General features: G+C 58.5%; 1 protein-coding gene across 1 annotated transcript in view; it reads left to right on the top strand.

Annotated features, from left to right (window-relative positions):
- The window catches only part of IL17RE (interleukin 17 receptor E), a 31,592-nt gene extending 21,731 nt beyond the window's left edge, over positions 1-9,861 (top strand). The window contains exons 12-16 of the mRNA XM_032789879.1: positions 1,283-1,431; positions 1,613-1,681; positions 5,393-5,444; positions 6,079-6,186; positions 7,303-9,861. Coding sequence (XP_032645770.1) covers positions 1,283-1,431; positions 1,613-1,681; positions 5,393-5,444; positions 6,079-6,186; positions 7,303-8,018 — 1,094 coding nt within the window. The 3' untranslated portion in view covers positions 8,019-9,861. The remainder of the gene's footprint in view (positions 1-1,282; positions 1,432-1,612; positions 1,682-5,392; positions 5,445-6,078; positions 6,187-7,302) is intronic.
- The last annotated feature ends 4,549 nt before the right edge of the window (positions 9,862-14,410 follow it).

Here is a 14,410-nt window from a genome sequence, read left to right as displayed (position 1 = left end):
GGGGCCAGTCCTGCCTGCCAGAGGAGAGCGCCCCCTGCTGAGCCCCCACCCCATTCCCTGCAGCACAGCGCCCCCTAGAGCCCTATGGGGCCAGCCTTGCCTGCCAGAGGAGAGCGCCCCCTGCTGAGCCCCCACCTCACTCCCTGCAGCACAGCGCCCCCTAGAGCCCCATGGGGCCAGCCCTGCCTGCCAGAGGAGAGCGCCCCCTGCTGAGCCCCCACCTCACTCCCTGCAGCACAGCGCCTCCTAGAGCCCCAGGGGGCCAGCCGTGACTGCCAGGGAAGAGCGCCCCCTGCTGAGCCCCACATCTCAGCGCTCCTTAGCGCCCCACTGGGGCCAGTCCTGCCTGCCAGGGGAGAGCGCCCCCTGCTGAGCCCCCACCCCATTCCCTGCAGCACAGCGCCCCCTAGAGCCCTATGGGGCCAGCCCTGCCTGCCAGAGGAGAGCGCCCCCTGCTGAGCCCCCACCTCACTCCCTGCAGCACAGCGCCTCCTAGAGCCCCAGGGGGCCAGCCGTGACTGCCAGGGAAGAGCGCCCCCTGCTGAGCCCCACATCTCAGCGCTCCTTAGCGCCCCACTGGGGCCAATCCTGCCTGCCAGGGGAGAGCACCCCCTACTGAACCCCCACCCCATTCCCTGCAGCCTCCTGTGTTTTCCTTGGGTGTCTCTGTTGGGGGTTCACTTATTTTAGTGGTAAGGTGTCAGCTCAGCTCAGTCTGACCCAGAGAGATTGGCTCAGTGCACCCAGTCTGGGGAGGGGCACTGCAGTTTACAAAGGGATCACAGGAACCAGGGGATATTATTCCCTTTGTTTCCAGCAAACAGACAATCCCTGTGTCCCGGGACCTTGGCTAACCCTGTCCCTTACCTCGTCCCTAGCTCCAGCCCCAATTGGCTCTGTCAGTTGTGCTGAGCGCGCTCTGCAGTTTGCGACGCTTCCCAAACCACACATCTTCGCTCCCACTCCTACCAGAGGCCCTGCCCAGGTCCCCTGCTTGTCCCTGCCTCTGCCTGCTTAGCTTGAGTGCAGAGCATGCTGGGAGGCTGCCTCCTACTTCCACAACGTAGCGTAAGTGCAAAGAACACACAGCTGCCTACACGTCCCTGACATTGACCAACCTCTCCCTTCCTGGTGCTGGCCAGGTCTGGCTCTGCTTCGCGTGAGAGCCAGGGATCCTATGCCAGAACCCCACAGACGCCCTGCAGGCCCTGGGCAGGTCGGGGCCCTGATGTGGGGCAGGCGGACGGGCCCATGAGCAACCCCTCCTGTTTTCTCCCTGTAGACACCACCTGGAACGTGTCTGTGAGCGTCCGGTTCCTGCAGCTTCTCCTACGTGTGACCTCCACTGTCCCGGCATCCTTCAGTGCAGCCCTGTGCCTGCGGCAGGGGAGCTGGTGTGAGCCAGAGGTGCCTGTCTACACCATCACAAGCGTAAGTGGCTTGGCCCGGGAGCCTGGCACCCTGGGACCCTCTGTGCTCGCTGCCAGGGAATGCAGAGGCCTCAGGCCAGCGGGCAGAATCAGAGCCCCCTGTGCCCAGCTGGGGAGCAGGGATGGGGAAAGGGAAGGGAAGGAGATGCTCTTTGGTTAATGGTGTCCTTCTCGGTTTGCAGCCAGAGAGCTTTGGCCCCAGGGAGCTGACCCTGCTGCTGCCTCTGCAGATCCTGGGCGGCTGTGTGCTGGTAAGGCCCCTGCCCCCGTGCTGCCCTGTTCACATGGCTCTGCCCTCACCTTACACAGCCATTCTTCTGTTCATGCATCTGGCATCACAAAGCCCCCTCCCCTGCAGGGTCACAGGACCCCCTGTCACACCACAGAGCCTGGGGTTGCCAACTTTCTAATCCCACAGAACCGAACTCCCTAGCCCCGCCCCTTCCCCAGGGCGCCCCCGCTCATTACTTTCCCCCTCCCTCGGTGGCTCGCTCTCCCCACCCTCACTCACTTTCACTGGGCTGGGGCAGGGGGTTGGGGTGCAGGAGGGGTGAGGGCTCAGGCTTGGGTATGGACTCTGGGTTGGGGCTGAGGGGTTTGTGGGGCAGGAGGGGGCTCCAGGCTGGGACAGAGAGTTGGGGTGCAGGAGGGGTGAGGGCTCTGGCTTGGGTATGGACTCTGGGTTGGGGCTGAGGGGTTTGTGGTGCAGGAGGGGGCTCCAGGCTGGGACAGAGAGTTGGGGTGCAGGAGGGGTGAGGGCTCTGGCTTGGGTATGGACTCTGGGTTGGGGCTGAGGGGTTTGTGGTGCAGGAGGGGGCTCCAGGCTGGGACAGAGAGTTGGGGTGCAGGAGGGGTGAGGGCTCTGGCTTGGGTATGGACTCTGGGTTGGGGCTGAGGGGGTTTGTGGTACAGGAAGGGGGGTCCAGGCTGGAAACAGAGAGTTGGGGTGCAGGAGGGGCGAGGGCTCCGGCTTGGGTATGGACTCTGGGTTGGGCTGAGGGTTTGTGGGTGCAGGAGGGGGCTCCAGGCTGGGACAGGGAGTTGGGGGTGCAGGAGGGGCGAGGGCTCCGGCTTGGGTAATGGACTCTGGTTGGGCTGAGGGGTTTGTGCTGCAGGAGGGGGCTCCAGGCTGGGACAGGGAGTTGGGGTGCAGGGAGGGGTGAGGGCTCCGGCTTGGGGTATGGACTCTAGCGGTGGGGCTGAGGGGTTTGGGTGCAGGAGGGGGTTCCAGGTTGGGGGTGGGGGCTTGGAGCTAGGGTGTGAGCTGACCCTAGGCAGCTCCAGGTCAGAGGCAGGCTCTCTACCTGTCCTGACACTGTGCTGCACCCCGGAAGCTGCCAGCAGCTGTCTGGCTCCTAGGCAGGGAGGCCAGGAGACGTCGTGTGCTGCTCTCGCTTGCAGGCACTGCCCTCCCAGCTCCTTTAATAGAGGCCCAACTTCAATGTATACCCCAAATTAAGAAACACAGTAAAAGAACTAAAAAATAGCCACCATGGCTTAAACAACCATGTAAAAAGAAGCAGTGAGAGAGAAAAAGACTTCCTTTAAAAAGTGGAAGTCAAATCCTAGTGAGGCAAATAGAAAGGAGCATAAACACTGCCAAATTAAGTGTAAAATGTAATAAGAAAAGCAAGAGGAGTTTGAAGAACGGCTAGCCAAAAACTCTAAAGGTAACAACAAAATGTTTTTTAAAGTACATCAGATGCCTCTAACCTATGTGAGCAGTTTAGTGTCATCTGCAAACTTTGCCACCTCACACTGTTTACCCCTTTCTCCAGTCATCATTATTGAATAAGTTGAATAGGTATGGTCGTCCTAGGACTGACCCTTGGGAACACCACTAGTTACCGCCTCTCCATTCTGAGAATTTACCTATTATTCCTACCCTTTGTTCCCTGTCTTTTAACCAGTTCTCAATCCATAAGAACCTTCCTTTATCCATGACAGCTTAATTTACGTAAGAGGCCTTGTGGAGGGACCTTGTCAAAGGCTTTCTGAAAATCTAAGTACACCATGTCCACGGATCCCCTGTCCACATGCTTGTTGACCCCTTCAAGAACTCTAATAGATTAGTAAGACATGATTTCCTTTACAGAAACCACTTGTTGCACAACAAGTTATGTTTTCTCTGTGTCTGACAATTTTATTCTTTACTATTGTTTCGACTAATTTGCCTGGTACTGACAGTTAGACTTTACCGTCTGTAATTGCCGGGATACCTCTAGAGCCTTTTTAAATATTGGCGTTACATTAGCTAACTTCCACTCATTGGTACCGAACCGATTTAAAGGACGGTTACAAACTTAGTTAATAGTCCCGCACTTCACATTTGAGTTCTTTCAGAACTCTTGGGTGAATGCCATCTGGTCCCAGTGACTTGTTAATGTTGAGTTTATCAATTAATTCCAAAACCTCCCTAGTAACACTTCAATCTGTGACAGTTCCTCAGACCGTACCTACAACAGCCAGCTCAGGTTTGGGAATCTCCCTAGCATCCTCAGCCGTGAAGACTGAAGCAAAGTATCCATTTAGTTTTCCACAATGACTTTATCGTCTTTAAGCGCACCTTTTGTGTCTCGATCGTCAAGGGGCCCCACTGGGTGTTTTAGCAGGCTTCCTGCATCTGATGTACTTAAAAAACATTTTGTTGTTACCTTTAGAGTTTTTGGCTAGCCGTTCTTCAAACTCCTCTTGCTTTTCTTATTACATTTTACACTTAATTTGGCAGTGTTTATGCTCCTTTCTATTTGCCTCACTAGATTTGACTTCCACTTTTTAAAGGAAGTCTTTTTCTCTCTCACTGCTTCTTTTTACATGTGTTGTTTAAGCCATGGTGGCTATTTTTTAGTCTTTTACTGTGTTTCTTAATTTGGGGTATACATTGAAGTTGGGCCTCTATTAGGAGCTGGGAGGGCAGTGCCTGCAAGCGAGAGCAGCACACGACGTCTCTGGCCTCCCTGCCTAGGAGCCAGACCAGCTGCTGGCAGCTTCCGGGTGCAGCACAGTGTCAGGACAGGTAGAGAGCCTGCCTCTGACCTGGAGCTGCCTAGGGTCAGCTCACACCCTAGCTCCAAGCCCCCACCCCCAAACCTGGAACCCCCTCCTGCACCACAACCCCTCGCCCCACCTAGAGTCCATACCCAAGCCGGAGCCCTCACCCCTCCCTGCACCCCAACTCCCTGTCCCAGCCTGGAGCCCCCTCCTGCAGCACAAACCCTCAGCCAACCAGAGTCCATACCAAGCCGGAGCCTCGCCCTCCTGCACCCCAACTCCCTGTCCCAGCCTGAGCCCCTCCTGCACACAAACCCTCAGCCCAACCCAGAGTCCATACCCAGCGGAGCCCTCGCCCCTCCTGCACCCAACTCTCTGTTCCAGCCTGGACCCCCCTCCTGTACCACAAACCTTGGCTATTAGCCAGGATGGGTAAGGAATGATGTCCCTAGCTTCTGTCTGTCAGAGGGTGGAGATGGATGGCAGGAGAGAGATCACTTGATCATTGCCTGTTAGGTTCACTCCCTCTGGGGCACCTGGTATTGGCCACTGTCGGTAGACAGATACTGGACTGGACGGACCTTTGGTCTGACCCAGTCTGGCCATTCTTATGTTCTTTTGGCTACTTCCTGGCCAATGGGAGCTCGGAGCTGGTGCTTGGGGCAGGGGCAGCGCACAGAGCCTCCTGGCCCTCCTGTCTAGGAGCCGGACCTGCACAGTGCTGACCTGAGGCGCCAGGGTCCCTTTTTGACTCGGTGTTCTGGTCAAAAACCGGACATCTGGCAACCCTAACAGAGCCCCCTGCCCCACTGTGTCACAGAGTCCCCTCTCTGCCCTGTCACACAGCCCCTTACCCCCTTCCCCCTGCCGCGTCACAGAGCCCCCTCCCCCTGCAGGGTCACAGGACCCCCCACCACGTCACAGAGTCCCTTGGTGTCAAACTCCCCATGTTCTCTCTCCGTGCCTGGCAGGTGTGGCGCTCCGATGTGCAGTTTGCCCGGAAGCAGCTCTTGTGCCCAGATGGTGAGTGTGGCCCCATGCAGAACGCTGGGGAGCAGCCAGAGGCAGAGAGGTCATGGTGAGGAGGGAGCAGATGTGCCCGTCTGCCCCCGCGTAGGTCACCAGCCCCTGCCCCGCCCAACCCCGACATCCTGACCCAGCTGCTGAGTGAGACCCAGGTGTCACAGCCTGCAGGAGCCCGGCTGGCATGTGGCCCTGGCAGAGAACAGGAGGGCCCCAGGGCCCCAGCGCTCGAGGCCCCCATGGCAGGGAAGTGATTCAGTGACCTGCACCCCAGGTTGCGGAGGAAGGCGAACTCTCCTGAGGTCACTGTCCCTCTGCCCTGGGGGAGTTTCCTTCCCCACCCCCTGGGGCGCTCGGTTAGCCCCGGAGCAAGTAAGCAACAGTCAGCTGCCCAGCACTGAGAGGGAGACGGCTCGGTGCCCCTCAGAGCCCTGCCCCTGCCCCAGGGCCCCGTCTCCAACCACGGTCACTCCCCTGCTTCAGAGGAAGGAGCCAAAAACACCAACCCCAGAGGATATGCCGGAGGAGGGGCTCCCTTCCTGACCTCTGCTGCTGTTCGGCTGCAGTGATGAAGCATGAGCTTGTAGCACTGGAAGGTACCACTGCACAGCACCTCTCACCACTTCTCTTCCAGTTGCTCGCAAGCGCTTTGGGCTGCTCGCCCTGGGGCTGGCCCTGGCTCTAGGGCTGCTGGGGACGGTCCTGCTTATGAACTACAGGAGCCTCCGGAAACTCACCACAGGTGAGGGGCTGGGATCCCAGGGGGCAGAGGGGCTGGGGGCTAGAATCCTAGGGGGCTGGGGCAAGGAGCCAGTGAGAGGCTGGGATCCCGGGGGGGGGAGGAAGTGGGGGCCAGGATCCTGGGGGGCTGGGGCAAGGAGCCAGTGAGGGGCTGAGATCCCCAGGGGGCAGAGGGGCTGGGGGCCAGTGAGGGGCTGGGATCCTGGGGGGCAGAGGGGCTGGGGGTCAGGATCCTGGGGGGTTGAGGCAAGAAGCCAGTGGGCGGCTAGGATCCCGAGGGGAGAGGGCTTGGGGGCTGGGTTCTCGGGGGGGCAGAGGGGACACGATCTGATGAGGATCTGGGAGCTGGGATCCCAGGGAGCAGAGTAGCTGTGGGCCAGGATTCTGGGGGGTTGGGGCAAGAAGCCAGTGAGGGGCTGGGATCCCAGGGGGCAGAGGGCCTGGGGGCTGAATTCTGGGGGGGCAGAGGGGACAGGATCTGATGAGGATCTGAGGGCTGCGATCTGGGGAGCAGAGGGCCTGGGGGCTGGGTTCTGGGGGGCAGAGGGGCCAGGATCTGATGAGGATCTGGGGGCTGGGTTCCAGGGGGCAGAGGGGACAAGATCTGATGAGGATCTGGGGGCTGGGATCCGGGAAACGGAGGTCTGGGGGCTGGGATCGGGGGGGTAGAGGGGACAGGATCTGATGAGGATCTAGGGGCTGGGATCTGGGGAGCAGAGGGCCTGGGGCTGGGATCGGGGGGGTAGAGGGGACAGGATCTGATGAGGATCTGGGGGCTGGGATCTGGGGAGCAGAGGGCCTGGGGGCTGGGATCGGGGGGGGGTAGAGGGGCCAGGATCTGATGAGGATCTGGGGGCTGGGATCCGGGGGAAAGAGGGGACAGGATCCCGGGGGGCTGTAGGCACAGTTGGATAGGAAGCGGCAGGGAAGGGAGCAGGGTGGGGGCCTTGCTGGCTGAGCAGGAGACGTGAGCCGGTGGGGAGGGCCCTGCATGGGAGCTCAGCCAGGTGAAGGGGTCTGTCAGCCAGGAAGCCTGGAGCGCTTTGCCCAGGAGCCGCCCTCTGCAGAGCCCTGGGCCGGGGGCAACCCTGCCACTGACCCTGCCCTCTCCCCACAGCACCGCGGGGCAGTCGGCCCGTCCTGCTAGTCTATTCCCCTGACTCTGAGGAGCACAAGATTCTGGTCTGCGCTTTGGCGGACGTGCTGCGCTCGGCGCTGGGCTGCGACGTGCGGCTGGACCTGTGGGAGGCAGGCAGCGTGGGGCGGCTGGGGGCAGTGCCCTGGCTCTATGTGCAGCGGGAGCTGGTGGCCCGGGAGCAGGGCACCGTGCTGCTCCTGTGGAGTCAGGGCAGCACCCGGCTCTACCAGCTGTGGTGCGGGGCGGCCGCAGGCAGCAGCGGCTCTCCGGACCCCCATGACCTGTTCGGCACAGCCATGTCCTGTCTGCAGAGCGAGCTGCAGTTGGGCAGGGGGGCAGGGCAGCTGGGTGACTGGGCGCTGGCCTACTTTGGTGAGCTGTGCAGCCAGCGAGATGTGCCACCTGCCCTGTGCCTACTGCCCTGCTACCGCCTGCCGCAGGAGCTGCCTGGCCTGGCATGCTTGCTGCAGGGCAGTGCCCGGCCCCCCACCTGGCTCAGCCCCAGCACGCTGCTGCACAGGCTGCTCACATCGGAGATGAGAAAGTGCCTGCAAGGCAGGGTGGAGCTGTGCCAGCTGCAGCAGCCCAAGGGGGCGCCCTTGGCGAGGCTGCCAGCCCACCAGGTGGGGTCTGTGGGGCTCAGTCCCCACACCCCTATAGCCAGGCTGACCTCACAGAGACCCAGCTGCACCTGAGCATGCTGCAGTGGGACACGTGCCAAGAACCTGGGCCAGGGAAGGGGCTCAGGGTGCTGTAGTTGGGATGATTGAGAGGGGGAGAAGAGCCCCCACCAGGGTCCCTGGAGATGCCAGAGAGGGGCTAGTGTGGACATGGCTGGGCTCCAGGGTGCCACATCCATTTCTGAGACCAAATGTGTATGCAAGGGGCTGGCAGCCCCCGGACCCAGGAGAACGCAGGTGTCCTGACAAGGGGCGGCCTGTGAGCCTGGGTTTGCTTGGGGCTGGAAACTGCCTGGTGCAGGGTCTGTCAGGGGCAATGGGGCTTGGACATTTGCCCTCTTGCAGCCAGTTCTTGGGCAGGACCTGCCTCATCCTCTGGTGACCATTGTGGGGTCTGTTGCCATGGCCATGAGTGTGGAGAGACTATATGGCCCTGAGAGGGAGGGACAGGGCCTGGGTGGAGAGGGCAGGGCTGTGTGGCCCTGAGGGGTGGGCCCCTGGGGAGGGGGTGGGGCTGGCCCTGTCATGGCCCTAGGGGGCAGAGCCCTGTGCGAGCCCCCTGCCATGCTGTCTCTGACTCTGCCCAAGGGTGGGAGCGGGCTTGGGGGGAGGTGACCTGTTCAGGGGGCTCTGCCCACAGCAGGGCCAGTGCCCGTCAGTCCCAGCCTGGGCAGGTACTTGCTCCCCACTCAGCTCACGTGTCAGGCAGAGCCCCTGGCCGGCCGGGGTGCAGGAGCTGGCTGCGGAGGTGTCTGGACATTGAATAAATGAGTTTATGGCCTGTGAGGGCTCGGCTGATCAATCTGGCTGTGTGGGGGGCCTGTTGTGCAGCTCCTGGCCTCGCCCCAGCTGTGCCAAGCCCAACAGCCCACAGGAGGTGTCCTGCCACGCTGGGTGCCCAGGTAGCTGGTGCTGCCACCCCAAGGAGTGTGGGTGCCAGCTCACACAGCTGCGGGAGCTTGGGGGCTGGGATTTGGGGTAAAGCTGATGGCGCCCGAGGACTTGTTCACCTCCAGTCCCTGGCTGACTTGGACTGAGCGAGCCCCTGACCATCCCTGAATTTGGGGCTGGGCACAGCCTGTCCTGGGAGGGACATTGGGCCAGTTGTGCCACCCGCCGCATGCCCTGGTCTCTTGTGTAGGTGTCCTCAGGGGAGCATGCCATCCCGCAAGGAGTATGTGGGCACTGTCTGGATGGGCCCTGAGCCCCCCCCTCCTGCGAGCTCTGGCATCAGGCCGGGCAGGGCACGAATCCGAGGGCAGTTGGGCAGTGATGGACACCTCCCCCCCTTCTCCCTGTCATGGTGCAGCCTGGGCATGTTGCTGACTCAGTCCCCCACTGCTGACCCGGGTCAGGCTCTGCCGCAGGGCCCAGCAACACCCGGCAGTGTGGGGACTCTGGCCTGAGTCACCTTCCCCGTCCCACCAGCTTACCTGCCTGCCAGGGCCCAGCCCTCCACCCAGCCCCCTTGGCCTGCAGGAGCTGGCAAGGGAAGCAGCGACATCCCCCTGTGGATGGTCCCTGGCTCTGTCACCTCCTCTCCCCACCTCCCTGGCCCGGCCAGAAAGCAGCACTGCCCCCCCAACATGGTCCTGCCCCTCAAGCCTCCCCCAGGGCAGGTGCTGTCCCCGTAGGGAGACTGCCAGAGCTCGTGTCCCTCCCTCAGCTCCGAAGAGGCACAGAACACTCCTCCGGGGGTGAGGGGCTCGGACGCCCTGGTGCTGTGCAGGGTCCCAGCACCCAGCCAGCCACTGCCTTGCTGCCTCTCACCAGGCATTGAGCACAACTACCCACTGCTCCTGTGCCCTCGGCCACTCCTGAGCTTGGCCAGGCTGGGGCACTGTGACCCCAGTGAGGCTGTGGGCACTGAGGCTGTGACGGGTGTGGGGGGATGCAGCCCCCTTTGTCCAGGCACTTGCAGATGTCAGTGTTGGCTGCGTGTGCGCTCTGGGCATGCTGCCCCCACTCTGGCCAGCTCGCCCGTACAGCCTAAGACAACCACGGACTCCGGTCTGCAGTGAAGGTACCCGACCAGGCTTATTGCCAACGAAGCTCGGTCCCAGTGCCTGGCTCAATAGTGATGGGTATGCACGTGTCTGCCCGCTGCAATGGCTACAGCCTAGTGAATGATGGGCCTTTCTGTTCTCCCTTGGCTGGACAGACACCCCTGTGACCCTCTTTCAACACTGATACGAGTTACGGATCACCCCTCTATGTGGCTAGTTACCACCGTGCACCAAAACCTCTATCCGTCACCCTGTCATCCTGACCTTCTGAGCAGGGGTCAGCGTGTCCCTGGGCTCCCCTTTCACCATACCCCTCACCACACTGCTACTGAACAATTGCTGACTTACTCATTTTTACCATCTGATTATAAAATGATTGGCATATAAATATTGTATTTACAGTCCAGTGCATAGCATGAAATGTTAGTTTGTCCTGATTTCACTAGTGCTTTTTACATAGCCTGTTGTAAAACTAGGGAAATCTTTGGGAGAGTTGATGTACCCCCTGGAAGACCTCTGCGTACCCCAAGGGGACGCATACCCCCGGCTAAGACCACTGGCTATCCATGACCCTGTAGCGGGGTGTTCTGCAATAGGACTAGGCGTGTTTTTGGAAGGCCAGCTCTGTTCTGGCCAAGTTCATGTACCGGAGAGTGACCCTGAATGCAGGCCTCTGCTTTGTACCTGGGCCTGACTTTAGCACCACGGCCCAAGTCTTAGGCTGTCTCTACTGCAACAGACTTGATGCCGCTGGGTAGGGCATTGCCCCTCAGGCTGCAGCGTGAGCCAGTGCACCCTGTGCATGGCCATGGCACATCCAGAGCACTGGCTGGGCCTCAGGGCCCTGGGCTTTCCCAGTAGCGTGACCAGATGGCCTGATATTTAGGTGTTTGTCCCACGTCCCAACTGATCTTTGGTTGAGACTCAATTTGTCCCGATATTTCGCACTCTTTTTTTTAACCCTTCCCCCCCCTCCCCAAGACGTGTCCCAATATTTTCTTCCTCTCAGCTGGTCACCTTATTGCTCGGCATGAGCCACTGCTGCTCCCTTTGAAGTACCTGTTGAAGTATCTGTCCCTAGGGTGAGTGCAACCTCTGGCTTTCCTGCCCCCCATGAGAGACCTGCTCACCCCAGTCTGAAAGGTGGGTGGAACCACCCAGGCTAGCACCTCCAAGGCCTAGCTGCTTGTCTGCATCATGGGCACCTGGCGTGCTGCTGGCACCCACTGATGCACTCCGGCACTAAGCTGCCATGATTGTCCCAACCGAAACCCAGGGAGCCATGCTGGCGTTCTCTGCCTTGGACGGGAGCTCAGCGGCTCCTGGGGAAAGGGGAGAATTGGCTCCCCAAGGGATTTTACCTCAGTGGGTTGCAGACCCATCTTGTTCTGTCCAGTCTTGGGCCCAGCAGCGTTGCTAAGAGAAGCATTGTCCAGTAGCCAGGCCTGCTTAGCTCTAGCAGAGACTGTTTAACACCCTCCTCTGGCCATATCTGCACTACAAAGGTTTGCTGACAGGCTGGCACACAGCTGCTGCGGTTAGTGTATCATTTGTGCGTGTGCACACTTGGCTTCTTGTGTCGGTGCTGCACATACTCACCATGCATGCTTGTGTCGATGCACAATGCAGTGTGCAACCTGCTGCCGTTCAGTTTGGGCGATGCATGATGGGATAGAAATCAGTTGTGCAGGATGCCGGGAAGCAAGGGGTCAACTTCCCATAATGCAATGTTCTCCATCCCATAATATCAGCTCTAGCCCATAAATTTTGCCCCTATTTTCAATTTCCCATGACCTCGTGCAGGCCATTTGGCTGTCTGCCATGGCCGACAGAAGTCCGGAGCCTGCACAGTGCTGCAGGAGTCATGATCCATCAGTGTCTGGAGAGCCACAAGCACCACTGCAGGGAACATGACGATTTCTTGGTGGTGGGCAGTTTTCTGTGGGATGTAGTGAGGTGGTTGGTGGTGGTCAGGAAGCGCCGCTGCTGGGCCTGAGAACCAAGCACAGACTGCTGGGATCGCATCACAGGGTTGGGCTGAGGAACAGTTGCAGCAAGATGTTCGGATGTGCAAGGCCTCGTGCCTGGATCTGTGCACTGAGCTCACCCCAGGCACCAGCGCAAGGACACCAGACTGAGAGCTGCATGGACAGTGGAGAAGTGAGTGGTGAGTGCACTGCCATACCAAGGAAATCATTTTGGAGTTGGACAATTCACTCCAGAGGCCGTTGTCATGCAAAAGTGTGCAGGGCCCTGGATCATCTCCTGCTATGCAGACCTGTGACTTTCGGCCATGTGCAGGACGTAGTGGATGGCTTTGCAGCAGTGGGGTTCCCGAACTGCAGTGGAGCAATGGATGGCACACGGCTCTAGTTTACCCCCCAAGCACCTTGCTTCAGGACATCGACAAAAAGGGTCCCTTTTCCTCTGGACCTGGCGGTTAAGAGCCCGGCACCTCTGGGCCTGGTGGTCCAGAGCCTCGGGCACCTCTGGGCCTGGTGGTTCGTAGTCCCAGTGCCTGTGGGCCTGGCGGTTCAGAGCCCTGGCACCTCCGGGCCTGGCGGTTCAGAGCCCAACACCTCCAGGCCCGGCGGTTCAGGGCCCCGGCAACTCTGGGCCTGGCGGTTCAGGGCCCTGGGCCTGGCAGTTCAGAACCCCAGCGCCTCCGGGCCTGGCGGTTCAGAGCCCTGGCGCCTCCGGACCTGGCGGTTCAGGGCCCCGGCGCCTCCGGACCTGGCGGTTCAGAGCCTCGCGCGCCTCCGGGCCTGGCGGTTCAGAGCCTCGCGCGCCTCCGGGCCTGGCGGTTCAGAGCCTCGCGTGCCTTTGGGCCTGGCGGTTCATCGTCCCAGCACTTCCTCTTCTCCTGGGTACAGTTGAGGGCTCCACAGTCTCATAGGTCTTCTGAAGACAATTTGGTACAGCTGGTACTCTGTACCTAACCAATCACTACTTCGAATTGCCGCCAACACCAATGGTAATTTCTCATCTCAATCTTTACCTGTCTCCTGTACCACCTTTCGTAGAGCCTGCTGAATCATTTGATTAATTCTCTCTACTGATCCTGATGATTGAGAATGGTAAGGAACTTGTAACTGCTGCTTTATTCCTAAAACTTTCAATAAGCTTTTCACTCCGTCCCCCACAAAATGCAGTCCATTATCCAAATCAATTATTCTCGGAGTTCCATACCTGCTAAAAACAACTTCCCATAGTTTCTTAGTGGTTGTCTCTGTAGTATGGTTCTGGGTAAGAATCACCTCCACCCATCCGGGAAAAAAGAATACACCACCACTAGTATATATTGATTTACTCTGGACGTTTTCGACAACTTATCAATATAGTCAATTTGTATCCTACTGCACGGCCCTGCAATTCTCTGATGTAATAACGGCCCCACACTAGGCGTTTGATTGCTGTCTGCCATGAACCTCTCTACATCTTCCCATACTCTAGGCCAAATTCCAATTTGTTTTACCTTAAAAAGCGTCTTCTCTAGTCCTTGATATGCCAGGGAGTGGCAGACATTCATCATTTCTTCCCGTGGCATTTTTTTTCCAGGTACTCACTTTACTTCTCCTGTCTTGGTTTTTTTTGTTCACTGCGTACAATGAACCTATTCTCACTCCCCATTCTCTGTTCCAAATAGCAGCAGGCTGGGAATAGATGGTGTTCTTCTGGAATTTGGTATATCACTTAAGCTCCCACCTTGAGCAGACCATGCTTTCTAAGCAGATCATACCATGCTTTGACTTTTGCTGCTATATGTGTTAACTCTTCTTGTACAATATCCATCAAAATAATGGTAATAACAAGACAAACAACACAAAACACACAACATAATTTTTGTCGCAACAGTAGACCCCTGGTCTTGTAGGTTGTTTTGCTGGCACCAGCTTGCCTGTAGAATGTCTGAAAAACAAAAGATTTTTTTTCTAGATGTACCCCTTGTGGCGACAGATTATTGCTTAAAAATCTCTCTTTTACAAATCTTTTTGCTGATTGCAAGAAAAACAAAGGAATTACTTCCATACTTTCCTGTGCTTTGTTCTCTAGGCAGGCCAGATTTCAATGGCTTCTACCCTTAAAGAAAAGGGTGAATTATCCCACTGTTAATTTATGAAATTCAGGAGGTGGTGTACCTCAGTTTCCCTTCTTGTGCAGCAGACCAGGTTTGTAATGGCTTCTCTGCTGTGCCAAGCTTTACGTGTATTCACAGGTAAGAACTAAGGGCTTGGCTACACTTGCAAGTTGCAGCGCTGGTGAGGGGGTTACAGCGCTGCAACTTACTCGGTGTCCACACTTACAAAGCTCAGCCAGCGCTGCAACTCCCTGTCTGCAGCACTGGCTGTACTCCTGGTCTGCTATGGGTGTAGCGAATCCAGCGCTGGTGATGCAGCGCTG

The sequence above is a fragment of the Chelonoidis abingdonii genome, chromosome 17 (assembly GCF_003597395.2).
Source record: "Chelonoidis abingdonii isolate Lonesome George chromosome 17, CheloAbing_2.0, whole genome shotgun sequence".
NCBI classification, from domain to species: Eukaryota; Metazoa; Chordata; order Testudines; family Testudinidae; genus Chelonoidis; species Chelonoidis abingdonii.
The sequence above is the reverse complement of the archived record's forward strand: the minus strand, read 5'-3'. Positions and strand labels throughout refer to the sequence as shown.